This window comes from Fundulus heteroclitus, chromosome 8 (assembly GCF_011125445.2).
Source record: "Fundulus heteroclitus isolate FHET01 chromosome 8, MU-UCD_Fhet_4.1, whole genome shotgun sequence".
Taxonomy (NCBI): Eukaryota; Metazoa; Chordata; class Actinopteri; order Cyprinodontiformes; family Fundulidae; genus Fundulus; species Fundulus heteroclitus.
The window spans coordinates 11,276,200-11,303,422 of NC_046368.1; the positions used below are offsets into that span (position 1 = coordinate 11,276,200).

At 38.2% G+C, this 27,223-nt stretch overlaps 1 protein-coding gene across 1 annotated transcript in view; it reads left to right on the top strand.

Annotated features, from left to right (window-relative positions):
* galt (galactose-1-phosphate uridylyltransferase) overlaps window positions 1-27,223 on the top strand; it is a 55,196-nt gene that overhangs the window by 18,548 nt on the left and 9,425 nt on the right. The window contains exons 8-10 of the mRNA XM_021318773.2: window positions 10,771-10,893; window positions 16,976-17,108; window positions 20,632-20,715. Coding sequence (XP_021174448.2) covers window positions 10,771-10,893; window positions 16,976-17,108; window positions 20,632-20,715 — 340 coding nt within the window. The remainder of the gene's footprint in view (window positions 1-10,770; window positions 10,894-16,975; window positions 17,109-20,631; window positions 20,716-27,223) is intronic.

The following is a 27,223-nucleotide window of genomic DNA, read 5'->3' on the forward strand; positions in this document are numbered from 1 at the left end:
AATTGAGTCCTCATCGAGAAATCAGATGGAGCGGTGCTTCTTTGCCACATTATGTGTAAGTGCGTATGCATAGTCACACCTATATTACATCTCAGATGTTTTGCCCCTGATCATGTTTCCCACTTCAGTACGGCGATATGGGAGAGAGAGAGAGAGAGAGAGAGAGAGAGAGAGAGAAAAAGCGATGTAAGAAAAGTGCAAAAAGATGGAAAATGATGGAACTTGTTATATTATCAGAAAGGTCTGATAGATGAAGCAGCCTATACCTCTTCCATTGACAATAAGTGAGAATACAGATTCTTTTTGTAGAGCTGCATCCCCAAACTTCAGTGTGTTGGGATTTAATGGGATAGACGGACACAAAGTCAGGAGTAATTATGAGGCGGTGGGAAAATGATGAAGGGTTACCTAGCGACGCGCCTGGCGAGGAGTGCATTAATCAGAGAAGCAACCATGAAGCCCATTAGAAACCCCGGATCAGCTGCAGAGATCCACAGCTCAGGTAGGATAATGTGTCAACAGGACAACTATTAGTTATCCACTCCACACGTCTGGCCTTGGAGAAAGAGTTGCCTGATGTAAGTCAGCAGAGGTCCCTTTTTTCTAGTTTGTTACAAACCGTGTAGGGGAAATAGAAAACATGTTGAGGAAGGTGCTCTGGTCAGATGAGACCAAAGTCGAACTTTGCACACACACACTATCCCTAGAGTGAACCATGTTGGTGGCAGCATCTTGGATATGAAAGCTGGAGAGCGTTGATGGGAAGCTGGATTGACATCAAGGGTGGAAAAGCATTGAGACTGAGACTGAGACTCCTAAATAGTGATCCTTGAGAAAGGATGATGCCAGTGTATGAAGGTGTCTCTGGTGCAAAACCATTTGTGCAATGCAACTTTGAACTTGGAATCTCAGATAAAGAAGGAGCTGTAAAATCAGCTGATGAGCCACAAATGCTTCTTTACAAGTCACATCTTCTTTTTTGGCTCGCTGCTATTTTGCAACGCTTGTCCCAGACGTGTGGAGCAGAACTGTCTATGACCGGAGGGTAACTCGCATGTCCGTAAAGCGAAATGCGCTGCCTGCTCTAGACTCAATATGTACCAACCAGAACCATATATGGGGCCTCAAAGTGGCGTCAGGAGTCCGCGGCTGTACGTCAGTCATTCAGCGCTTGTTAAATCCCCAAAGCACTCCACTAACGCCTTAATCAAAGCTTTCTGTGATGGATATCACTTTATTATCTGTTTAAAAGGACCCGCATAGGTAAGGTGGTCATCAGCATAATCTGAAGAGATTTATATGACAAGATAAATGTTATGTTCTCCTGGGGATCAATACACCAGGCAACAACCTGGTGGATAAACTCTAACATTGTTGATGCTCTCAGAGAGCTAGAAACGGTCCAATAACACAAAAGTCTCAATTACTGCTTGATTAGATTTATCAAGGTGTGTAAGAAAACATGTTCTGTAACTTCTATCCCTCCATCTACCTGTGGATGCTCACCCTAACAATAGATTCTAATTACGACTACAGTTTAGATTTCATGTTGTCTCAAATATAGCTGGTAAAAGGAACAATAAGATCTACAAGCGGCGGCTTCTTTCCAAACTATGAGAAGCCTCATCAGAAGCGGAAGAAGGCAATAGACTAAGATCATCTGACATAGTCTGGTTTCACGAATAGGGAACACAAAATAAATAAAGTTGCCCCTTTAGATTTTGCCTCTATCTCTCTGCACACAAATGTTAAACACGAAATTCAGGGTCTGTTGATTATAACTGGCTTATTGACGTAAGGGCAAACTTGAAAAACAAATTATTTAACTCTGATGATAGTTTGAAGACAAAATATCTTCTCAAAGATGAGCAAGGAGAGAAAGAATCAAGATGAAAAAAAAGGAAACATCATTACTCCTTAATTACCATTATTACCTTTGGCCAAAGAAGGAGGAAGCTTGCCCCATCCCACCTGTGAACTAGAAGGGTGACACCATCATGTCGTGTGGGTGGATCGCTGCAAGAGGGATCAGTGCACTTTCCATAATGGATGGCAGGATCAGGATAGAAATAATTGTTGGAACCCTGTCTGAGGTTTAGTTTGATTTTAATGTCAGATGGTGCAGAAGGGAAACGGTTGTGAGCCTTTCTGTAAATATCTGATTCAACTGCATTTGCAGAGGTTTCCGTTTAGACAGCAGGCGTTGGAACACTAGCAGAGAGAAATGCTAGCATTACATCTGGAACATTGTTTTTTTTCTTCCAATACAAACACAAAGGCAAAACTATGTTTAAAGGAGTCATCACTTGGAATTTGGCCTTTTTCGTTGTGTTTGTCAGTTAAAACCTTCTAGAAAATCAGGAGTGTGAAGGTGTTCTTTTTTTTTGTGTGTGTGGGCTTTTTGTACAAACCATAGAAACCCACAAGTGCGCACTCTCTGCCTAGCGAGATATTGGTGGTGCTCCTAGATTTACGTCACTGTGGAAGGAAGCTAACGTAAGCTATGCCCGCCTCTCGCCTACCAACTCTCCCAGCTACTTTCTGTATGCGGGTCACATTTTGCACCCGAGCGCTTCGTTAACTTGAGACAATGAAGCTGCAGCGTCAAGTCAAAGTCTCGTGCGTACCCTCGCGAGAAATAAAAAAGGGCATGAGAAAGGGTCAGAATGAGCTTTATTTAAAAACATTTCTGCTAAAAATGACTAGACATGTATTCAAAGACATTTTCAGAAGGATAGTATACATAAAGTACCACGTTATGACTCCTTTAAATTTTGAAAAGTCAGAACATAACAAAATATAATAAATTACCTGTAGTTAAATTATTGTTTCTGATACTGTGTATTAAGCTCAATCAATTTACGGACAAAGAAACAATGAATAGGGGATGTCATATAGCATCTCTGTGTGGAAACGCATTGGTTTCCATCCAGAAGTCAGTGAAAGCCACCAGGATGCGATTGGTTAATGATAACTACACCTGTTTTACTAATTTGAAGACTTATTGTTCACAGAAATAATGAGAAGTTACATAATTGTAGAAAAAGCAAAACTGACTGATAAAACGAAGGAAGACTCAGACTGTGAGCTGAGGTTGGAAATGGGGCTGCAGTGTTTGGTGGAGGAATGAGAGTGGCAGTAAAAACTCCTAACTGGTCATCATCAGACAGCCGTTTTTTCCTGAACAACAGCACACACAAAAACTCTTCGTTGCATTGTTGAACTGATTCTGAAACAGACTTTTAGAAATGACTCAGGATAAGGGTTGGGCTTTTCTGCTTAAACAGTGGGGACAGTTATTCATGATGACATGGTCCTTATTTTCTGGAATGCAATGGGTCAACGTACCCGCCTCTAAAAATACTACGCAGTGTAACTTATAGGATGTGATGCGTAGCTGACTTGGTAATTGCAAACCCGCAGCATTTCCTGCACCTCCTGTGTTTTGTGTTTCCACTCAGCCGTTGCACCTAAACACACAGAAAAAACAACAATTATTCCTTCTGTCCACAAACCACTCGCCCTGCATTTTGCCTCTTAAATTCAAAGAAAAACTAACTGCAGACCCACCTAAACATTTATACATCTCATAATGTTAAAGTAGCTTGGGGTCTTAAGGTAAAGATTTGGAATTCAGTGCATGCAAGGACACAATCGTTTAAATAGAAAAAGATAAGTTTATGTGTTGATTTAAAAAAAACAAACAAAAAAAAACCAGGTTGGTCATCAAACGAGTACGTTTCCAATCGGTTTACTTCAGTGATTATACAACTCTGCACACTTACCAGTAAATTATTTTTGCAATAGATCCTTAATCTTGGCTAATGACCTGAAAGGGCTTTTTGGAAAGAAGGTCATACAATCCAGGACATAAAATCCATTAATTAATTCATTCATTCATTCATTCATTCATCCATCCATCCATCCAGCTGCCCTAAACTGCAGCAATCTGGCAGGAAAGCTTGAAGCATTGATTCAGAGGGGTTGAATGCAAATGCATGCCACTCTACTCAGATTTTTGCGAACATTTCTGAAAATATCTTTTTTCCTTTTACATTACTTTGAGGCACTACTTCATCATGTTGTCCTCTTGCATACCATAATTAGTGAAAAACAAATGTATAGAAACCCGGATCATCAGAGTTAAGACAATGAAATTAAGAACAACTACACGATTGACAGAAACAAACAGAAAATCTTCAAAGATCATTTATGAGTAAACCTGTTTTTTCTAGTTTTTCTTCCCATAATGTGTACTCCTTTCTTAACTGATAAATAATTCATATGACTGTAGTTATACGTAGTATGAAAGAGACAAACCCAGAGCCTTAAGAAGTCTGCACTGTTCTATGACAAGAGTGTAAAATTACCAGCAGATGGCAGTATGTCACTGAGGAAAAAGACCGCTAAATAGATTATGAAGTACAGCTGTAAAGTGACACACTTGTCTAAATTTAAATATCTATCTATATATATATATATATATATATATATATATATATATATATATATATATATATATATATATATATATATATATATATATATATATATGTATGTATGTATGTATGTATGTGTCTGTTGGTACATTAAAACCATTCGTCTGTACAGGCACGCAGCCCCCACCTGCACCCCCCTTAGCCAACACCTTAGAGGCATGGATGTGAAACTTTGATGAACAAAAACAAAAACGGCTAATCCTGTTCTGTAGGCGGCATGCTTTCTGATAACTTTGGTCTCGCAGGATCAGAGAAGAGGAAGGAAAACATATGCTTCTTGAATAGTAATGGCCTTTTTTTTTAAATTCCAGTAGCCATCAGTTTTCTGTGTAGCGCTGCCTCTGCTTACATTTCCCTCTTAAGCAGCAACGTTGAAATGAACAGACGTATGGAGTTGACATATCTATCAAAAGATGGTTGTATCTTCTAATAATGGGTTATATTTTGGTTAGTCTGTGTTATCTGGACTTTGTATGTTGCGAACTGCTGTCAGGCAGATAGTGCGTTATTGCATACAAAGACTAAGGTGAGCCAATTACCTCATGGCCTGTTGTCAGGGCCCAATGTTCACATAGTTCCAGTCCATGTTATACATGCATGCAAACTTAGAGCTGACCGGTATTTGAACGGTCAATTTACACAGTGCCTTTAACTGTTTCATTTAGCCTTTCCAGCATCTGGTTTCACAAAGCCTCCGTTTACCAGAACACATTACTCTTGTTCACTTTTCTGCACCACTTATGAGCAGAATAGAAACTAACAAATCCTTATAATGCTAATTCAGTGTTTTTTTTGACGTATAAACTCTTGTCGAACATCAACTGTCATCCATCAGGTATAACTTTATGACGACTCACAGGTGAAGCGATTAGCACTGATTAGCTTTACATCATAGAAGCTGTTAGTGAGTGGGATATATTATGAAGCGAGTGGGCAGGGTGGCTTCAGTTAACGTGGTCAAATTAGGAGAAAGGAGATAGTTTAAGGATTTAAGTGAGTTTGACAATGGCCAACCTGGAATGGGACTGGGACAGAGCAAATCCAGCTGTTGTGGGGTGTTCCCAGTTTGCAGTGGTTACAATCTGCCAAACTCGGTCAGCGGAAAGAACAGCGACATTGATGCAGATGAGGGAGCAAAAGGCTGGTATCGGTCTCATCCACCGATTTAGGTGAAATTAGTGAAGACAATAATGACAGTTCCCATGAAACAGTGTCAGAAATCAAATAAAAAAACTGCATTGGACTGCATGGAGCCAAAAACAAAAATATTTTTGCTGAAATGAGAGAGGCCACGGCAAACTTGTGCACAGCCACGCTCAAATAATCAACAACACTTATTTTAAATTTCCATTATGCAATTATATTTTCTCTGTGGTTGGAGAAAATACTATAATGAATTCCGGATAAAAATGAGTCAAGATTGTTTATTTAGAGAACGTTTAATCATGGAGCAATGCGGCTCAGAGAAGCAGAGAATTCCTCTGATAATTGCAGAGCTCATGATCTGATGGAATGGTATAATTGCAAATCCTTCTCTTAATGACATAAATGGGTTGCTTTAAATTAATCACATTTTAAAATGGAGGAGCTGTATGTTTTAGATAATTTTATTTTTTAACCCCGAAACTTTAAAGGGGTTAAAACAGAATAAAGACAAACAGCTTTCTTCCTCAGAAACTAATTTAAATGTTGGTGAAAGCTTCAATCATCAGGTTGAGACTACACAGCTCTTTGCATACGTCTGCCCTGCCTTGGCATTTTGCATATGTATGAGTACGTAAGCGTGGCCTTTGATTTTTAAGAAATCCAAATACCAATTGTTCAAAGTATTTTTTTTCCTGGTTCTTACTTATCTTGCAGCCCAGAGCCTGTAGTTGAATCGTAGGGTTGTTTTGTACTGCTTGTCGGCTTTAATACCCATTAAAATGCCATAAAGCTCAAACCCGAGCCGTGCAAATGTCTTTTGTTATGTTCATTGTTGCCTATAAAAAGCTTTCTGGAGTGTGATAGAAATACATTATGAGGCCCAAAGAAAGGCGCAATGTAGTATAGCTACACCAAAATGCCAAGTGTGTAAGCAACTAAAGCAGAATACGTCTTTTCTCATAAGTGACACCTCATGGGTTTTGAAGCGCCGAACATAATTTTCTCCAGGGAGGCTTAATTGGAGAAATTGCCAGCATCCCATTTAAGGTGAATGCCGTCTGATAAGGGGAACCGGTTGGTGGCTGATGAGAGCAACGCTGGAACAATGTGTTTGTTTCAGTTGGCAATCAGTATGGCTAGATTTAAACAGGTCTTTAGTTTTAGAGTTATTATCACAGTTAGGAGAATCATTTGCTGTGTGTGTGTGTGTCTCTTTGTCTGCAAATGCATGTGGCAAAATACTCTGACGCTCATGGGATCAGCTCTAAATAATTGGTTCATTTAGTGATGCGGTTGGTTTTCTCTTCAGATGCACAATCTAAAACCACAAGTGTGTAAGATATTGCTCGTATATCATACTTCTGCATTTATGCAGTCTTAAATTATTGAAAGACATCGTCCGGACTGGATGAGCAAATAGGAATATAAAGCAAAGGCTGAATAACAAGACTTACACGGTGACAAGAGGTGAGCAGGCAGTCAATACTAATCAGGGAGGAGAGATTCAAAAGCGGGCTCAAAAAGACATTCTAGTTGTAGGAAATGGGAAGGGAATAGGACTGGGAGGAGCATAATCAGGAGATGTGAAAAAGGTGGGTGACAGGGGGCATTTGAAGGTAGATAAAATGGATGTGCCGTTGAAGGGTATATGTGTTGGAATTCTAATAAGGAAGAAAGACCCAGATCACTTTTTTTCCATGACTTTGAGGGCAGGGTTTGTGGTTATCTTCACAACGGTCAGCCTTGGGTTTGTTTGTGGCGTAGTGAGATATGGTTGCTGTTTCACTGACATTGAACATAAAACGCTCGTGAAATGTAAACAGCTTTTGGAATGAAAATGTACACTCCCAGGTTTCTTTATTAGGCACATTTTTGTTGTATTGGGTTGAATCCCATTTTGCCTTGAGAACTGCCTTCATTTTTATTTTTTTTTTAAGGCAAGGATTCACCAAGGTGTCATTCTTCAAAACATCGCCTCGTTGCATCAGATTTGTCGACAGCTTATCCTTGATGCTAATCTCCCAAACCGTCACATCTCAAAGGTGCTAGATTGGAATTAGATCTGGTGACAGTAGGCACCATCTGAATAGATGAACTCTTTCTCACGTTCAAGAAACCATTTTGCAGCAAGAACCCTCAGGTAAATTGCAGAGATTAAATGATTGTTAGTTGGTTCAAATGGGCCTAATGTGACAAAAAATATTCCCAGTACCATCATACCACCACCAGCAGCCGGATCTGTTGTTATGAGGCAGCAGGGTGTCATGCTTTAATGTTGTGGACATCAAATTCTTTACAGCCTTAACCGAGAGTCATCGAACCAGACAATGTTGGGTACCTTGGTTGTAACAAGTGGTTATTTGAGCTCTTGCTGTCTTTCTATCATCTCAAACCAGTCTGCCCATTCTCCTCTGACCTTGGTGGCATTCTCTGCCCTCTGTCTGCGCCAGTTATGGGAGATTTTCCCTTTTTTTAATCATTCTGTGTAAGCCCAATATATACACTACCAGGTTTTGCTCTACCATTCCAATAGGTCATCATTTTCAGAAATATTGGAATACCAACAACAAAGCCAAGTTCAGTCACTTAAATCCCCTTAAGTGACCGATCTATCAACCTTGAAAAAAGGTGTTACTTAGTAAACTAATGTCACTATTTTAGCTTAATCAGCCACAGAAACATTAAGGGGCAATTCTTTTTTTTTTCTTTTGGATTTATTTAGTTAATTTCTTTTTATAGGCAATTTAAATTTGATTAATTTCTGCAACTGCCTGTATAACAATGAACTGCCACAACCACCTACATGGAAATATTTTCCAGGTCTGATATAGACTGGCCTGCCAGACCAACACTATGTGTTTTCAATACATAGCTTGTCGGTCTGGACTTACCGGACCAATCACAGCTGGTCCGGTAAGGGAGTTTACAATGCGTCACTCTTAGCGGCAGAATTACCCATAATGCAGCAGCTTTTTTTGTAACCATAATAGTCAATATGGCCGCCCAATGGAGTGGTGTTTTAATGATGGCCTTTGTCATGTCCCGAATGAGCTGGATGTATCTTTAAAAACTCAACAATTGACTGTTTTGAAGAGCTAAAAAAAGAGCATGTTGCTTGGAGTTTGCGTCACATCCGTAGTTATTTGATTGGTTCTTGTCAGTCCCACCTTTGAAATCGAGCTCTACTAGCGGCTTTCCAGACTGATATGCAACAAACACTGCATATCTGGCTGGCTGGCCAGGCTAGGTCTAAAGAGGCATATATAGAGGAAATAAATAGTATGGGAAATATTCCATTGTTTATATTAGTCGTAGAACTTATTTATTTAAGTTAAAAAAATTGGCTACATTTCTGAAATTTCACACTAAATATGGAAGTTTTATCTGCCCTCAACCATCAATTTCAGCCCTCCAGTGGAGCATTTTCATCAAGTTATTGACAACACAAGAAAAGGCATTCCCCAGCCTTTCACCCTAAGTATCTTCTATGATTTTGTTATAAACTTTTGTATTGATACTTATTGAAGTTAGCCCACGTTAAGATTAACATAAGTTATTGTTCATAATAGTACCATAGTGCTGAAATGTGTTTAGGACTGCTTTTTGTTCACCATTGCCCTGTGATGGCTTAGTTCAATACATGTTAAATATCCCTGGTAATGAAGTAGTTCACAACTGTAACATTCACATCAGGTCTTACAAAGCTTAACACGTGAAAAAAAAAAGGTGATAATCAAGCATCATAAAACAAATCACTGAATTAAACTATTGGAAGATTGATTTCCAAAGGCAAAACTGATTTTATTGGCCAAAAAATACAAACATATAAAACTTGTAAAGAGATTGTCATTTTAACAGACATGGCATAATTAAAACCGCGCTGCAGCAACAGTGTTAGTGTCTCTTGTGTGCCTTTTCTCTGATATGCCAAGTAGCTCTGACACTTTCACAATAATTCTCTGGGAGGAACAGAACACTTCACATGACACACATCTTCAGACGTTATGCAGATGTGGTCTCCTATTGTAATTTGTGTTTCACATGCAACCACTCTTGAGGTTCTAGTGGAAGGGGTAGTTCTGGTCAGATGGGAACAGTTCTGCTTTAAGTTGACCATAAACGAGTCAGTACAGTTTATAAAGGAGCGTTTAAAGGGCTTAAACAAATACATGGTATTTACTTGACAGATATCTTGGCATCTGTTAAACTGAATTTTAAGTCATAATCCGTTTTCTCACGTTTAACAAACATGCCGGAAAGATGGGGACAAATGCATGGAGCGTTATAATTCAGGGAATAACCAGAGGTCAAAGCCTTTCCTCTCCTGTCATCACAAACATTTGCATCCAGAGAATGCTAAAATGCTGGTGGCACCTTGACCAGAATGACATGCTGAGTCGTGTGTGTGTGTGTGTATGTGTGTGTGTCAGTATAATTGAGCTTTCTGCAAAAAAACATTCAGATAGTTTGGTCTGAAGCAAAACGTCTGTATTCCCACTGTTGAGCATGGTGAAGGATCTGTGATGCTGTGGGTCTCTTTCAAAATCTTACTGCATTGAACCAAAAACTCTTGAAGTATAAGGATATTTAAGATAATAAAAACTTAAAATGTGCCATCATGGGGTCTTTGAACAGGATAATGATCCAACACGTATGGACAAATCGACACAAAGCAACCTTTTTCCATAGAACCAACTCTGTGAAACATATCCTATAGCAAACCTGTAGGGAGCGCAGAAAGGAAGAAAAAAAAATTAGAAATCTAGGCATTCTAGAAATATTGTGAAAAGTTTAAAAACCTTCTATCTCTGTATGCAGCCTGGTATCTGCCAGCTGACAGATTGAATTATTCAGACGTTCTTTAGTGTTTGTTGAATAAAAAAAAAAGGTTGTTTTCTCACAGGAACCAAGACAGTACATCATGTGCAAATGCCAATGCACATATGTTGGAGATTAAAGGAAATCGTTCATCAAAAGGCTCATTTTTTCCACTATGTTTTATGAATACTTGTTTAATCTTATAGACAGCAATGTTGGAAATCAAGGCAGGGCAAAAAAAAAAAATGTCTCTATCTATCTATCTTTTTTTTTTTTTTTTTTTTTTTTTTTTTGCTTTCTCTCATAGGTGTGGGCCAGCAACTTCCTGCCCAACGAGCCGGCTCTGTCAGACCGCTGCCAAAGAGCGTACTATGAGAAACACGGAGAGCCGCTGCTGGTGCAGTACGCCAAACAAGAAGCAGAGAAAAAGGTACAGCCGGTACATATAAGATCTTAAGTGGATGTTCTATTTTGCTTCATACTTCCATTGAGTTGCAGGATCACAAATTACACTTAGCCTTTCAGCCTAAACAGTTTCACAAACAGCCATTTTAGATCTAATGGCTCCTAAAGTACACACAATCCTCCACAACCCAAGTGGCAAATGTAGGAGAGGATGCAGGTCACGCAGCAACAGCAATATTCATTCTGTCTTAAATCAAACATTATTCCGAAAAAGCACCGTGTTTCCTTCAGGGCAATTTCTGAAAGACCTTTAAAGGCTTACAAAGATGGAAGCGTTGCTATGGCAATGGTATTTTTCATTTCATCTAAATCAAAATCTTTACCTTGCGAAGCATAGATTTTTTTTTTATCTGCATCTTTCAACATTTAGTGTGGGGTTGGACCGCGGGGGGGCAAAGGTGGAAAATCTACTTTTGCTTTTAATACTTATGGAATCTAAACCTTTATATGTGTCGGATGTACAAAGAGAAGTTAGAATGTAATGTTTACATTACGTGCTAATTAAATTGAGAGGTAATTGATGTTGATAATTGCAATAGTATCTTGCGGTTTAAAAATATTTCAAAAATGAGTTCCCTTCTAAACAGCGGAGGCACATTTTTACTTTCTTCACAAATCTCCCTCCAATCCGTCCACACCCAGCCTTCTTTTCCATGCCCCTCTCTTTTCCTCCTGATTTTCCATCCTCTGCCTGTCTCCCAGTCAGTGAAGCGTGTGATTGGACGGCATTGATGCTCATTAGCATAATGCCGCCGAGTCCGTCTTCATCCTACCTGGAGATTAGGGAGACTGCGTGAACACATTCAGGGCTCTCACACAGAGTTTAGCATGCTGGCCAATGTCAAATTAGCGAACACGAGCCTAAAAACATTCTGCAACGGAACTAGACGTGACAACTTCAGGAAAGGCTTTTCATTTAAATTTTCATATACTTAATGTCAGGTTATACTTATAATAAAACCTATGTAATTTTACTGATGTTGTTCTTGATGTAGTACTTTCAAATATGTTGGCCCTGTGATAGGATTAGCGTTTTCTATCACTACTGTTTATTGCTATTATAATATTATTGAAAACCCCTCAAGGGGTTTGAATAATTTTGTAAGGTGCTGTGTCATCCTCAACATTCTTTGTCTGCGGTAAAACATTATGCTTCCCATTAAAAATTATAATGGAAGAAGATGCACTTTTTTAATGAACGACTCCCTTTCCTCACACAAAATCCAGCCATTAGTTTTGTTGAATTGCCACTTCTTACACAGCTGAAATCCTCTCAATAGGAGCGTTTCCAACTTTTTTTTTCCTCCTGCTTCTGAATTCCAGCTTTCCGTTTCAGCCGTTAACGTATTATTTCACAACTCTTGAGTCCGAGGACCCATTACAGTGAATTATTAATCAAATCAAACGTGAACCCCAAAGATTTTAGCCACAAAGGAAGGCAAACGGGGTGAAAGTTAGGAGACAATAAAGAAGAGCACGGAGTTGTAAACGCACAAGTCAGAAAGAGAGATATAAGATGTGGGCGTCAGAAGAAAAGCCAATGATTTGTTCTGGGGATTAGCTCACCTGTTTTACTGGGACTTTATGTGTGTGTGTGTGTATGTGTGTGATATAGGAAGGTAACATTAAGGCTTTGAGAAAAGCAGAGTAGACACTTGAATCTCCTAGAGAGCTACTCGTGGGCACCGACCTTTATAAAATCAGAGCGAAAGCCGGAAGCACGGTGTTTGTTTGTGAGCGAGTAGCCAAGAATGATTTGTCTATAACTTGCTAGTGCGTCGGTGTTTGTGTGTGTATCTCTCTGCCTTTCTTTGCTCTTGTCTCCCTGACCCAAGGTTAGGGACCATAAATTGGCACATCGGAGGGCTTGGAGGACTCTGAATTGGTCCTTGGTTCCCCGGTGACATTCTCAACTTTGAAACAAAACTTTTCTAAGCTAATTGAATAAAACTCCTTGAGATTGGCTGCCTGTTAGGTGTCTCTTTTAGGACATCCTCTGCTTCCTCTCCTTGTCCTCAGTTCTTCCGTCTTCATTTTGCCCCTTGATAATCCTGTTAAAAGTATAGTGGGACAAGAGTGAAGCTAAGGTCAAGAAAATGAGCAGGCGAAGGGGGGGAAAAAAAACGAAACATTGGCCAGAATATAAAATGAAAGGAGCTGAAAAGTGAAACAAATGGAAAACAATTCTCTTTTATTATTGTATCATTAAAAACCCTTGGAACTTTTTTTTCATGTTACAATAATAAGCCTTGTTGGCATTTTAAGTCTTGGACCAACACAAATCTGCACATAATTATGCAGTGGCTGTTTACCTTAAGCCACTATGCTTCTGGTTCAACAACCTAATTTTTTCCTTAAGTTTTATTTTTCAAAATTAAATAATAATAAAAAAAAAATAATAATAATTTCCTTCCTTACACTGTTGTCTTCTGGTTAATCACATACAATCATGAAATATACACGAGTTTATAACTGTAAGTAGCTTTTTTTAGTGAGTTTGATCAGATCATAAAACATTGGGTTTTATGACATTGGTTTAAAATGTATTTATTTATTTTTACTCAAAATAAATGTTGAAAGCAAAGCAGTAATCTAGCAGTGTTTTTATTATTCACTTAGCACCGTCTTAAAAAAGCTGTACTCTTCAATTGAAAAGCCAAGTAAGTTGTTGTCCTGTTAAATTACAGTTTTTTCTATAGTTACTAAAATACTCCAGCTTTCCCTCTGAATCCATTAATTATTTACTAATGTGTTGATGTACAAAGGCCAATTTCAAATAATTTTAATATTTCTTGAAATCTTTAAATTAGGTTGGATTGGTGAGTTGCTGCTTCTTAATAAAGCCTCAGACTACTCTTTGGATCTTACCCCTGGGTTCACTTTCACTTCCAACAGCCAGGAGCACACCAGGTTTCTGAGGCTCCAACTGGGCAAACCTGCTTCAAAATGCTGAATAACAACATTCTCATCCTGTGCGTTTAAATTGATATGATTATATGGGATTTTAGCCATTATCATATTTACCCTGGTACCAGCTTGTTAAATCTTCCCTTACAATAATTGAGAAAGTGTTTATTCAGATGTCATTTGATTAGATACAAATATGTAAACACAAATGAAATCAACAATTGAGTGTCCTTCAAAAATGTTGGGTGAAAAAAAATATATCAACTAGAAATAAAACATCCAAATATATAAAAACAAAAATCTAATATGAGAATGAATAATTATCACCACTAATGTCACAAATATTTTCTCTTTACTGTGCTCTCGAGTCGCCTCAAATTATGCGTCATGTCTTCCTTGTTATTTTTAAAATACACTTACGTATGTGTACTTCTCAACTCGCCTTGGTTTCATTTCAATTCCTCACATCATCGATGGTAAATAGCAAATTAAATCAAGCATACTACAGTCCCATGTGTAGTATTTGAAGAAGGAACTCATAACAGTGACGGACCATTGCGGGGCTTTACAGGCGGTGGTAGCTCATTATTATTATTATTATTTTTTTTGTTTTCTCTTGCCTTTGCTTGACAGTTTAGTCATAACCGTCTCAGGGCTCATGTTTTATTAAACAGCAGGAGGCTCTTTTGTACGGATAACCATAATTATGGTTGTGTGCCGTCTCTTCACGACCACAAAACTGAACGGTTTTGGCTGTAACAGTTGGAAAAGCCTTCCATTTCTCTTGGTGGTTAGGTGAAACCTGACTCGACACGGACAGATGGTCGGATGGATTAATAAAGTCAAAGTTGCTGGGCTGCTGTGAAACAGATGCTAGTTTGATAGCATCAATAATGAAAACTAATATTTGTACATTCTGCTCTCTGTTAATAACACACCCTCACGGAGCAGCACAGAAAAACAGTGTCAGGGTTGTTAAGATTTGATTATTTATACTGCGATACTTGTCGTTCCACACAGCAGTATATCTTTATCGCTCTACCCTTACACACACACACACCCACCAGGCTAATCTATGTCTGATGGATTCTCCTAGCAAGGTCAGGTGGTGTTTGTGCCAACTCATCATCTTGTTACATTTTTGCCTTGGACGCATCCTGCATTTTACATTTTATGCTAATTACAGCATTTTCCCCGTTGACCAGTTTAATTATCATTTCAAATTCACTTTGATACAAGTTCTGTTTTTTAATTATCCAAGTATTACTTTTTACTTCCTCCTCCCCCTTTTTTTGTGTTTTTTCTTTTTTTCAGGTCTTATTACATGCATTGCAATATGATAAAGCTGCCTGAGCACCTTCATGTGATTGATGATGTCGTAAAAAATATGAATGCTGTCAGCGAAAACTCTGGTTCATAAGAAAATAGCACAACCTTTAACGAGACTGAACCACTGTTGGATGAGGCAAATAGTTGAAAAACAATGTTGTGTGTTAAAGATCTTGTGTGTCTTGTGTGTTCCTGTTCTTTTTATTATTTTCACCACCTGTCAAAGCATTAAGCCACCCTTAGCACCCCCCTCGGTTGTAGCAGCACGGCATGTAAACAACTGTATTAGAATGTGTTGCTAAACTTCCCAAGTAGGACAAAATGGAGGAGACTTGTTGCAGTTTCATCCGTTGCAGTTTCAGGGGATTCCCAACTATTTGCCGTCTTTAATTGGGATTTGATGTGACGGGCAAACACAAAGTGGTGCATGGTAGTCAAGTGGGAGGAACATGAGACGGTGTTTTTGAAGTTGTGTTTCACAATTAGAAGTGGTGTCGGCATTTAAATTGAGCCCCCTTTTACAACGAGCCGTTAAATACAATGAAACGTTACTAATTTCTTTCAGCTGCAATGCATCTGTTTTTTTGAAGCTCCCAGAGGCTTGTTAGAGAACATAAGTGAACAAAAAGAGAACCATGAGGAACACAGCAGACGTGTCGGGGGATAAAGTCTTGAAGGCACTTAAAGCAGCGTTGGGTTATAGGACGATATTTTTAGAGATTCTTTGAACATCTCACAGAGCCCAGTTCAATCCATCATCTAACGAGGGTAATCCTGGAAGACAACTTGTTAGAGGCTGCATACCATTTGAGACCGGGGCAGACTTCCAGCATGACTTAACGCACGGCTATGGGGGAATCATTCAGAACAATATACACTACCGCTCAAAATGTTGGGATTACGTAGAAATATCCTCATATTTTTAATCGAAAGCGCCATTTTATTCAATTAAAATAGCATTAAATTAATTAAAAATACCGTCTAGACATTGTCAAAGTTGTGTCTATAATGGAGTGGCCTTCACACTGTTGTGGGAGCAGCTTATTTGGTGCATAAGGAGCCCTCATTAAGCCAATCCAACTTGTAGGAGGTGCTTTAGGAAGCATTGGGGGGGGTACATTTCCTTTAGATTACCTCAACAAACTGACAGCTAGAATGCCAAAGGTCTGCTAGGGTGCAGTTGCTGCAAAGAAGGAGTGTTTGATGAAAGCAAAGTTTGAAGGATAGATTATTATGTAAGTACATATCGTTATTTCTAACCTTGTCAGTGTCTTGACTATATTTTCTATTCATTTTGCAAATCATTTCATTATCAAAATGTGCTTTCTTGAAAAAAAAAATACATTTTAGGGTGACTCAAAACGTTTCAGCGGTTGTGTATATCCATGTGTTTTTTTTTTTTTTTAAATGCATTTCTAAAAATGCCCCAGCAAATGTTCAGACCTAAATTAAATAGCTTACAAAGTTGATGTTCACAGGCGTTCTTAATCCGATATGACTAAATGGTTTCTTGGTGTTTTGTTCAAAACAAGTTTTGTGTATGTTTAGAAAGTGCAACAACCCTGCACGTTTTGAACTGAGATGCACAATCTATTTAGCTTTAAAATGTTCTTCTAATAGCCAAAGGTTCAGGTATCAGGGCTGAGGTGTCATTAATATGCCACATATACGACTGAAATCTGCTGTTTTAATTATTGGAGAACACATTCTACTTGTTAAAACACTTGCAAAACGTACAGGAAAAAAAAAAAAAACTGCAATTGTGATTCAATCCACATTCCATCAATATTCAAATGTTTCTGTTCTCTTAGGAGCGTGTGGTGGTGGAGAATTCTGATTGGTTGGTGGTGGTCCCGTACTGGGCAACGTGGCCCTACCAGACATTGCTGTTGCCACAACGACACGTCCTCAGAATCAATGAACTGACAGCGGGGGAGAGAGAGAGTAAGTGAGGGTGTGCGCGGGTAAAGTACTGATGGGGCGAGTGACTGAGAGAGCAAGAAGGTGATTAGGATCTGTCTAAGGTGACTGAGTGACTCAGTAAGGAACCCACAGGTTTTACTAATGTTCATTCATGTCACATTCAAGCTTCTAATAGGACAAAATGTATTTTATTTGAACTTTTTCTACACACTGACTTAACTTCACAAAGCATCGTTCATAGTTCTTTAATAAACAAGCTTTTGTTGCATCAAAACACAATTTCGATGGATAATTCTGACATTAATTTAATTCAAAACGGAAAGTAGTAAATTCTAAACTATGTGAATTGTGTCTATAAGTAAATTAAAACATTACAAAGTGACTGTTTAGCCTTTGCATTTGTGCTGAAAGTCATGCAATCAATCGACTGCAACAGTTTCCATTTTAAATAGCTTCTTACATCTCTGTGCATCCTTTGACTTCATCATGAAAGGCCATACTGAAATGGAAAATGGATAACTTTTAGTCTTCTTTACTCAGTAACAGCCTCCACATGAAAGAGTGCTGTTGTCAGCGGCACAACTTGGTAGTGCTCAGGCATGGTGCGTTTTTACTAATCAGAAAAATATTAGATTTTATTTTTTTGTTTCTTACTAACTACTCCTCAGTCTGGCATGATCAAACTGAAAATCCGCAGGTTGCAGGCAACGGCTGACTTATCTGCCATCTCCATCTAATATATTTTATAACATTATTCCATCTGTTGTTTTCCCTTGTGAGGTGCTTAAGTAGCAGAGAATAATGATCATGCGTTTGTAAATATGTCGCTTTAATGACCTTCGACAAGCTAAATTAATTTACATAAAGAAGACAGGTGTATAATCTAAAGTCTGAAAGATAAATATTTTCCTTCCTATTCCAATCCTATTCCATCACACTTTTATGGAAACCAGTAGATTTTGTGTAATTTTCAGACTGTTAATATTTTAATTATTATTTGGTATTAATCAAATATAATTACTCTTCAATTAAAAGATTATAACAAAAACAGGAGTTAATAGTACATCCAATCAAGGTATTTATTTATCTTTAATCAAAAATAATGTGTGTTTTCTAATCATTTAATCAAGTAAAAATAAACAAAGATAGAAACAAGCATACTAATGCTGATTCTCTACAAACATATTAAAGATAAAAGAGGATGTTTTATGAATTAGAATTTAAACATTTAAAGTATTGCCTGAAAAGAATACCAATTGTAGCCAAATCACATGTTTACCACTCTCAAATGAGTTTTGCAGAATAGAATTATAGTTTGAATACCTTATATTATTATAGGGTGAAAAGTTTCGAGGAAAAGAATGAATTACATTTCTTTTTTTATATCACTGTTAACCCATCAGCTACCCAGACTAGAAACCCTTTGAAATAACAGGAAGTGTACCTACCCTGTGTCAGATGCAGCTATTTAGTTTCTCTGAACCACAGGAAATTCTGCTCCGTGGTTCTGCATCTCCATTCCCTCTCTCAGCTAGAAGGATGAACAGCTTTGGATTCAACGCTGGTTCTGTATGTTCGAAGGTCACTTGGTGATTGGGAGGTTGTAATTTGTTGCTCAATTGGGGTTAATCCACACTTTGGATTTAGAGCTAAATGATAGGAATGAAAATTGAGGCAAAAAAAAACCCTACCAAGAATTTTATAGATAATTTAGATAAACTTAGCAAGCCATATGATGCAAACTAAAACATTTATACCTCCTGGATCCTGACTCGTAAATTAGGCCTCTCGTTGAATCAGTTGTGCAAAAAGAGTGTCTGAACCCAGCTGACTCAGGAGACAGCTGCTTCCAGGGAAGTAGACGTCACAATGTGAGCGATACATGACATTAGACAGCCAATAATAAAAATGTATTTCAATATTTTGTTTCACCATATTGTCTCGTCTATTGAATTAAAGTTTGTTGAACACGTAATGGCTTCGTAATCGCCCAATGACCGTTGGAGACAGGCACCAGCCTCCAGCGACCCTGCATATATAGATAATGGATGAATGGGTGGATAGATATTGTCTCAAGGCTCTTAACAAAAAATATCAATTTAAATCTTACAGACAGATTCCAAGTCAAGCACATACATTGTAAGTTGATCTTAGATATTAAACAATGCAGTCATGTTCAGTTTATTATTTAAATTGGTTAAAACGTTTTCTAAGCAGATTGCATCGTGTCAGACCCAGGAACCACCAGTAGACCTACAGTCGGAGAGCAAAGTGCTCAGTTAGGAACATATGGAGGAATCAGATATCTGATGTATGGTGGAGCTTGATTATTAAAGGTAGAGTTGGCATTTTTTTCCGGGAGTTTCCCCAAGTCCCGTTTTGAATAACTGCGCATGCGCAAGACCATCTTACCTGCCCTTTCGCTCCTTAGGAAGTTTGCATTAAAAAAATCGCCCAAATCCTCTCTGGTCTTATTTCTTTCTACTGAGGCCTTCCTCTTCTTCTCATAAACATGAATGCGGTTTACTTCTTGCGACTCTCAGCCATGTTCAAAGTATACAGTGAGAGCAGCGGCGCTACAATGAACGGCTAACACCGATGCTAACCAGATATATAAACACTAGAAGCAGAAATGCAAAGCCAGAAAGCAGAATCTAACAAGGAACGTGCACGTCCATTGTCATTATGTGAGCGCGTCAGATTGATTGACATGTTGGACAACCAATAGATAAGGCGATTCCAGTGGAACTTGAGGGACAGAGAGGGGTGAGGACAGGATGAAAACTCTGACCAATCCCTGCTCTTCGGACCGCAGGTCAGGGATTGGTCAGATTTTTTACAGGCCTGCAGCTCCCACAGAGATGGATTTTTAATCTCTCTTTCCTGACTACTTTCAGGATGGAAAGACATTTTACCCAGTGTAACAAAAAAAATTTTCTGAACAGGATTACCAACTATAGCTTTAATGGCTTTCTATGCAAGAAGGTGAATTTTAAATTGTACTCTGGATTTGACAGGGAAACAAAGAAGGGAAGCTAAAATAGGACCCACATGACCTCTCTATTTAACTTTCATCAGAACTCTTGCTGCAGCGTTTTGGATCAGCTCAACACTTTGGGCAGCATTTTGTGGACTTCCTGATAGTAAAGAATTACAATAGTTCATCCCTGAAGTAACAAATGCATGGATTAGTTTTTCAGTGTCAGTTCTGGATAGGATATTTCTAATTTTGGTAATCCTAGAAACCTGTTTAGTTTGGGATTTAAATGACATTTTGAGGTCATAAAACATGGAGATTCCCCAGTACAGTTTGCATGGGGGGAAAGAAAGCTGTAAAGATTAGATCTAAAACTCCTGACGATTACATTTTAAAGTGTCTTTTATAGGCAAAAGTGCTTAATCTGATATTTCCTGGTCTTTTTAAAATGGAATCTAAATTTCATATATTTGAAAACTTTACCCTTTGTACATTAACATTTGCCCCTCCGATTCAGATTCCTTTTATTATCTAATATTTTGCTGTGTCTGTATTCGTGTTTGTTAGGTCTGGCAGCCATCATGAAGCAACTGCTGACTAAGTACGACAACCTCTTTGAAATCTCTTTCCCGTACTCAATGGGCTGGCACGGTAAGACAAACAGAATCAAAGTGTGTGTGTGTGTGTGTGTGTGTGTGTGTGTGTGTGTGTGTGTGTGTGTGTGTGTGTGTGTGTGTGTGTGTGTGCAAGAAAGGTCTGTAATATATCTTTCAAACAGTCTGTTTAATTATATTTAAAACCACAAAAAAAGCCAATTAGATAAGGGAATTTTCTGGATGGATTAGTGAATCTGAGTACAGATGTGTAGCCACGAACATAACAGGCCATAACAAGACACCGTCTTGCTCTCTTGCTTTAATTGAAACCTAAAAGGTGAATCATGTACAGTAGCTTAAGAGTGCATGTTCATCTGTGACTGCAATCAACAGTGTGATGGGGGAGGGCTTTTTTACGGTTACAAATTTAATGTACTTTTATATCAAATTAACCAGGAGTAAGAGGATTGAAGGAAAAGGTGCTTTAAAATTGTGGCAGTCACACCCTGCAGGTTTTCGGCTTAAAATCCTCTTCAGCTCTACTTCTCCATACTTTCCATATCCAGCAGTTGTTTTTTTTAAACTGCACAAGCAAAAAAATAAAAAAAAATAAAAAAGGATTTCTTTCCAACCATCTTAGTCTTGTTTTATCATCACCTTCTTTTTTTATCTCTTATTTAATTCCATCATCCCTCTTTTTTTGTTTTGTTATTTACGTGTATTGGCTCTCCCGCTCTCCCTTTTCCTTCCCTCATCATTTATGTCACGATGTACGCAATCAATGTCAGATAAATATAATTTTACATGGGAAGGATTTCTCTCTACATCCTCAAGTTTCATCAGTCTTCACTCAAAAATAATTTTGCAAAAGCAGCCTTCATGCAACACAAGCATCACATATAAATATGTATTTACCCGTCAGATGTCATGAAAAGATACGAGTTAAGGTGCGTCGTACATCTTCCAGGGGCTAGATAACCCTTGTTGCATTTCAATCACTGCCGCCCTAATAAATTATATGAGAAACCTCTCATCTTTGATGTCACCCTAATACTCGCTGTATTACCACTTCAATGCGCACCCAGACACAGTGGAATATTTAATACATTAAGAAAGCTCTCTCTTATGTAAAGCAGGAGGTCTCACACGTAAAGGGCACTCACTTGTGGTGTAATTCCAGACTTTTACCGCAGATCAAGCAGCCACGCCGAGACCGAACCTGCTAGATGTTGTTATGCATATTTGAATAATAAAGTGTCCAAAAAGTGAAGCGCTCCTTTGACCTTTTTTTTTTCTATTTGATGTTAGGAAACGCATTAGCATCGAGATTGCTTGTCTACTTGCATAAGTTCTGTAGTTTCAGTACCTAAGTTTCATTGTTTGTTGTTTGATTTGAAAGATTAAAGGTAGATGTGATCAGAGATGCAGCGATCAGGCTTTTACTGGCCACTGTAAATTTCTAGTTTTCTTTGAGGTCTGACCTTTTTGATTAAGTTTTCATTTACAACAACTTTAAGGAGTAGAATAGAATAGAATCGCCACTGTGTTATTCAACAGAACACGCCAGTTGTTGCATGTCGGACTAACATTTCTTGCATTGACTCACCACATGTCTAATCCCCGTCTTGGATCCCAAACCTGTCGACGACGTACATCTAAAATAAACTGGGTATGTGATCAATGTGCGTGAATAACAAACTGCCGGGTTGGTTTTTCTAGGCTTACGTATGTTCATGCATTACTAGCTCAATAGACACCGCCTTGTTAGTTTTGAAGTTTAAATTTCTCAGTGAGATACAGTATCTTAGTTTGGTCTCCTGGTTTGAGTAACCTGAGATGATTTTTATAGTGAAGTTAATCCTGACAATGTTTCTAACAGCACACCACCACGTAGATGAGTTGTTTTTTTAAATGTATACCCCATTAGAGATTAGAGTTTAATTCATCTTTAAACTGTCTGTAAATTTTCTCTGTTGTTTTGATTTCATATTTTAAATGACTCCTGTCGTTTACCATACATTGTTTCTATGATGTGGCCACAGTTGACTATATGGCATTAAACTTAAACTAGCTGTTTTAGCAAAAAAAAAATCATACTTCTTACAGGCAGTGTGAACAATGGCCTGTTGGACAATTGTCGCGTCAGCAGTCTTTCCCTTTGTCAATTTGCCAAAAGATGACCATAACATAGGATTTTTTTGTGAAAAGCGTAATTTTGTGTTTTTTATTGCTTTGAGGCATAATAATCATGATTACCTGGAAAAAAACAAACAAATCTATCACTCTTTAATGCACTGATATGAATTTGACTTCTTGAACAAATCAGAATAATAAATTAAGTCATCTATGTTATTCTAATGTCCCTGTATGTTCTGTTTGAGCATTGATTTAAATAAAATCTCAGTCTTTCATTTTTAAATAAACATTAGGATAATTTAGGATAATATTTGGCAACGCAATGGAATGATTTGTCTAACTACCATACTGCATAAACAGCGCTGCCAAGCATTGTGTCTGTTATTTTTAGAACTGCAATAACCTTTCTTATTTTACTCCTCCATTTCTGAATAAGTGATATTTCACAATGCTTTTCATCTTCCACTAACAGCCTTGTTGAAAATGGCGCGTGAGCATCATGTAATTGAAAACTAACCCATAAGGTTGGAAAGAACCCCGTTTGCTTTAGACCACAGGCTCACCAACAGTTTTTTCAAAGCTGTCATCCCTAATAAGTTTGAGAAAATGGAGCCGTACCTTTTTTAAGGTAAGGCTTCATTTTGGGCTTCGCCTGTGTGTGTGTGTTTTTTCTTTTACTCTTGCTTTTACTGGCTTTTTTTCGTCTATTTCGTCTTTTTTATTTCTAAAGAAAGTTGCTCTCAGCAAACTAGCTGACATGAAAGGCAGTTGGTAAAAAGAGAGAACATGCAGTCTTACAACTGTGGTTTGGCTGAAAGGGTAGAGAAGACACAAGCCTAGCTCTTCTGTTTTTTTTTTTCAATCAGTTATCAAAAATGTAATGAAAATCTGTGCTTAAACTTGCCTCTGGTGATCTTTGGATACGTTTTGGTTTTAATCTCATATTCTGTTTTGTATTCTGCGCCTTTGAAATGATGGACCCAGGTTCAAATCCCAGTTGCGTTAGGAAGCACATTCGGTGCAAAAGGGGAGTCTTTGTGCAAACTGTAATGACTTACTGAATAAGGGAGCAGCCGAATGGACTCCCAATTCTGTTAAATTGCTCAAAACTCATTTGAGAAAAACATTTGATTGGCGATGTACTTTGTTGGTCATTCGGGGTGTCATTTTTTTCACTGAAACTGCTTTGCCGCTGAACACAGGCTACATGGTCACAACAATCTGGGCTCCACCCCCTCTTCTGCTGAAGAACCAGGCAAACCCTTGTGCTCAGGTTCAGATGTTATCTGTACCTGGACAAGCACACAATAAAACAAGAATTAAGTCTGTGGCTCTCCCTTTATACATTATTTGCCGATTTGGCTATCATTACCTGCTTTATTTTTGTCTCTCTCCACTCTTCCAGCGTTTCTATGTCTAACTGTGTCTCTATTCAGGAGAAACTCATTAATGGAGCCATTTCTGTCATGAACTGAGTTGAGTTTTTCTCTCTAATAAAAAAAGTTATCCATGGCCATCGTTCCAGTGTTTGGATTTGCATTCTGCTCTGGACATAGCCATTGACTATGCTAATAGTACTATTAACTACCGTATTTTTTCGGACCATAAGGCGCACCGGGAATTATTGTGTCTGTGTGGGTTTTTGTCCACATTTAAGATGCACCGGATTATAAGGCACATTACATATTGTTCTCAAGTGTGTAATATAACTCTGTCCATCCGGTAGGGGGATCGGACATCCCTGACTTATGGGGGCAGTCCTATGGGGTAAGATAGCTTTCTATATAGATTTGTACATAAAAGGATAGTTGTGTCCACATCAGTCAGAAGTTGTGCATAACAAACATTTGTAAACTCATAATAATTTAAATCACATTCAAAAGATACAACATACGGTTTAAATAGTTACAACTTCAATAACTAATAAATACAAATTTCAAGTTTCAATTTGTGCTTTACTCTTTATGAACACAAACAGCAGCGGCTGCTTGAGAATACGGATTTTTTCTTTGAGAATACGAATTCACAACAGTGGTCTGACGTCACGGTTTCCAAGGCTGGTTAATGGAGCACAGAGTGCGAAGATAGGAGCCGCGCATGCGCTCTTCAGACTGACCGTCTCAGAATGCACCGCGGCTGCAGCTTGATTCCAGACAGCGCAGAGCTCACAGTGGTAAGTTAAACACTCCCTTTTCTGCTGCTGTTGTTCAAAAGTACGTTTTCAGGTAGTTTGAAGTGAGAACATTATACTTTTAAGCTTCCCTATGTGGCCTGTTTACAGAGTTGGTGCGTAATTTTAATAAAAAGTCCGACGTTGAGCGTCTGTGCCAACTGGTAGGTTTTTTAAGATTGACAGCCTATTTCCTACTTTTATCTTTAAAAAAAAACAACATTGAGGATGGTATTAAACATGTGATCACGTTGAAATTGTGACTATTTATCTGTAAATAATTAAAATGAAAACATAATTTTTTATATATTAGTAACAGTAAAGGGAGTACAGTTAAGCTACTTTGTCTAACCTTCACAGCATTGTTCATTAAGAAAAAGTTATTTCTGTCTGTCCACCTTTACAGCGATTAATCTATAAATGATGTGCAGTTAGTTCAGTTCATTCTTTCAGTGAAATGGTAGAAATACCAGAGAAGGGAAGCCATTTGTTACATTTACTACTATACATTTGACCCTTTCTTTCTTGAGATCTATAATAATCTGCATGTTAAGCATTTATAGTTTTATGGTGTATAAAGGTGAGAATTGAAAAAAACAATTATGGTAACATTTGGCATTTTTTATTTACAGGAAGAAACAGAAACAACATATGTGAGGATAAACACTTCTGTGCCAATCCTCTAAATATTTTTTAATGAAGGGGACCTGAAACCAGCCTTCAGGCTAAGAAGGGCCACCATCGTCCTCCTCCTTCAGCTGCTGCCCATCCAGAAGGTCCATGGATGGCCACAGGAGATAGAGGTGACCCTCTACTGGCTGGCCTGTGATGCATCCTATAGGGAAACAGCTTGCCAGTAAGATCTCTTACCTTCTTGTCCTTAAATAGAGCCAACAATGACACACAATTGATACATACATTATATTAATTGGATAGAAGATTAAGACATATCAGCATATTACCTAAATTACAAGTTAATTTTATATTTGGTACAGGTCTAGTGGAGGCACGCTACAACAGGCACCACGACAAGGCTGATAAACATCACTGAGCGTGCCTTTGGTGATCTGAAGACACGGTGGCGTTCCATCTTCTTAAGGGTGCTGGAGGTCCGCCTGACGTTTGCCCCAAAAGTAATCGCCGCCTGCTGCATCCTTCACAATATTAGTATAGCAGCAGGTGACCAGCTAGATGAGGAGGACGAGGAGGTTGACCCAGAGGAGGATGACCATCCCGCGGCTGAAGACAGGAAGCTGCTCCAGCTGGCTGCATGTTTAAGTGAACATGACTACACCTGACCTTATGTAGATCAGTTCTAGTCATGTACACGTGCTGCTTCATTTAATTTTTTTCACTACCTGTAAAAATACATAAAATAATCAGTAAATTAATTTCCATTCCAACTATTTTTAATTGTATGTTTGTAGGTGTTGTCTATTTGTATAAGATGTGAATAGAAGTTATTTCTTTGTTTTAAACCACAATAGTAACTGTTAATTTGTTGAATATGTTACACCTTCATTCTGTTCCAAAGTTAAAACATTTGTCTAAAATAAATATCTGTATTTTTTCATATATTGTTACTATTGTTTTCTTTCCCTCTTTCTTCTCTCGATTCTTCGTGTCCTCACTCAGAGGAAACTCACTTAGATAGGAAAAACATTTATAGAATTTATTTATAGATTTATTTATAGATTTTATATTAGGGCTGGACGATATAGAAAAAAGCATATTGATAAAAAAAATGCATATTGATCGATAGATAATTATCAAAAAGATTTAAAACCTGGCTCTTATAATATTGCTAAATGACTTACTTTTAATATATCACACACAAACACTCAATCCCAATTTAATTCTTATTTAACCAACATTTTTAATTATAACTGATTTTTTTTGTTTAATGAAAAATGACTTAACTTAAGAGACCTGGGTGATGTTATTAAATACTGACAAAGAATAAACTAAAATGACCGGCGCTGTTAGAGAAAAACTTGCAGCCCGGAACTTTATATCACGGATCATGAGTGGCGAGTAATTGTCTGAAGCCAGGTTTTTCAGCTGCAGAAAACAGCAGCAGCATGTCCATCACTATGAAGCACGTTACTGCATGCGTGATGCCCTTACGCCGCCAGGACGTTTTGTCATTTTATCACAAAGAACGGAGCCCAGTAGCTGCTATACCTGCTTTGTTTTGGAAGAACTTCCAGAAGATTCCTAAGAAGATGACGCGGAGCCGCGCGGGGCTGACACAGCT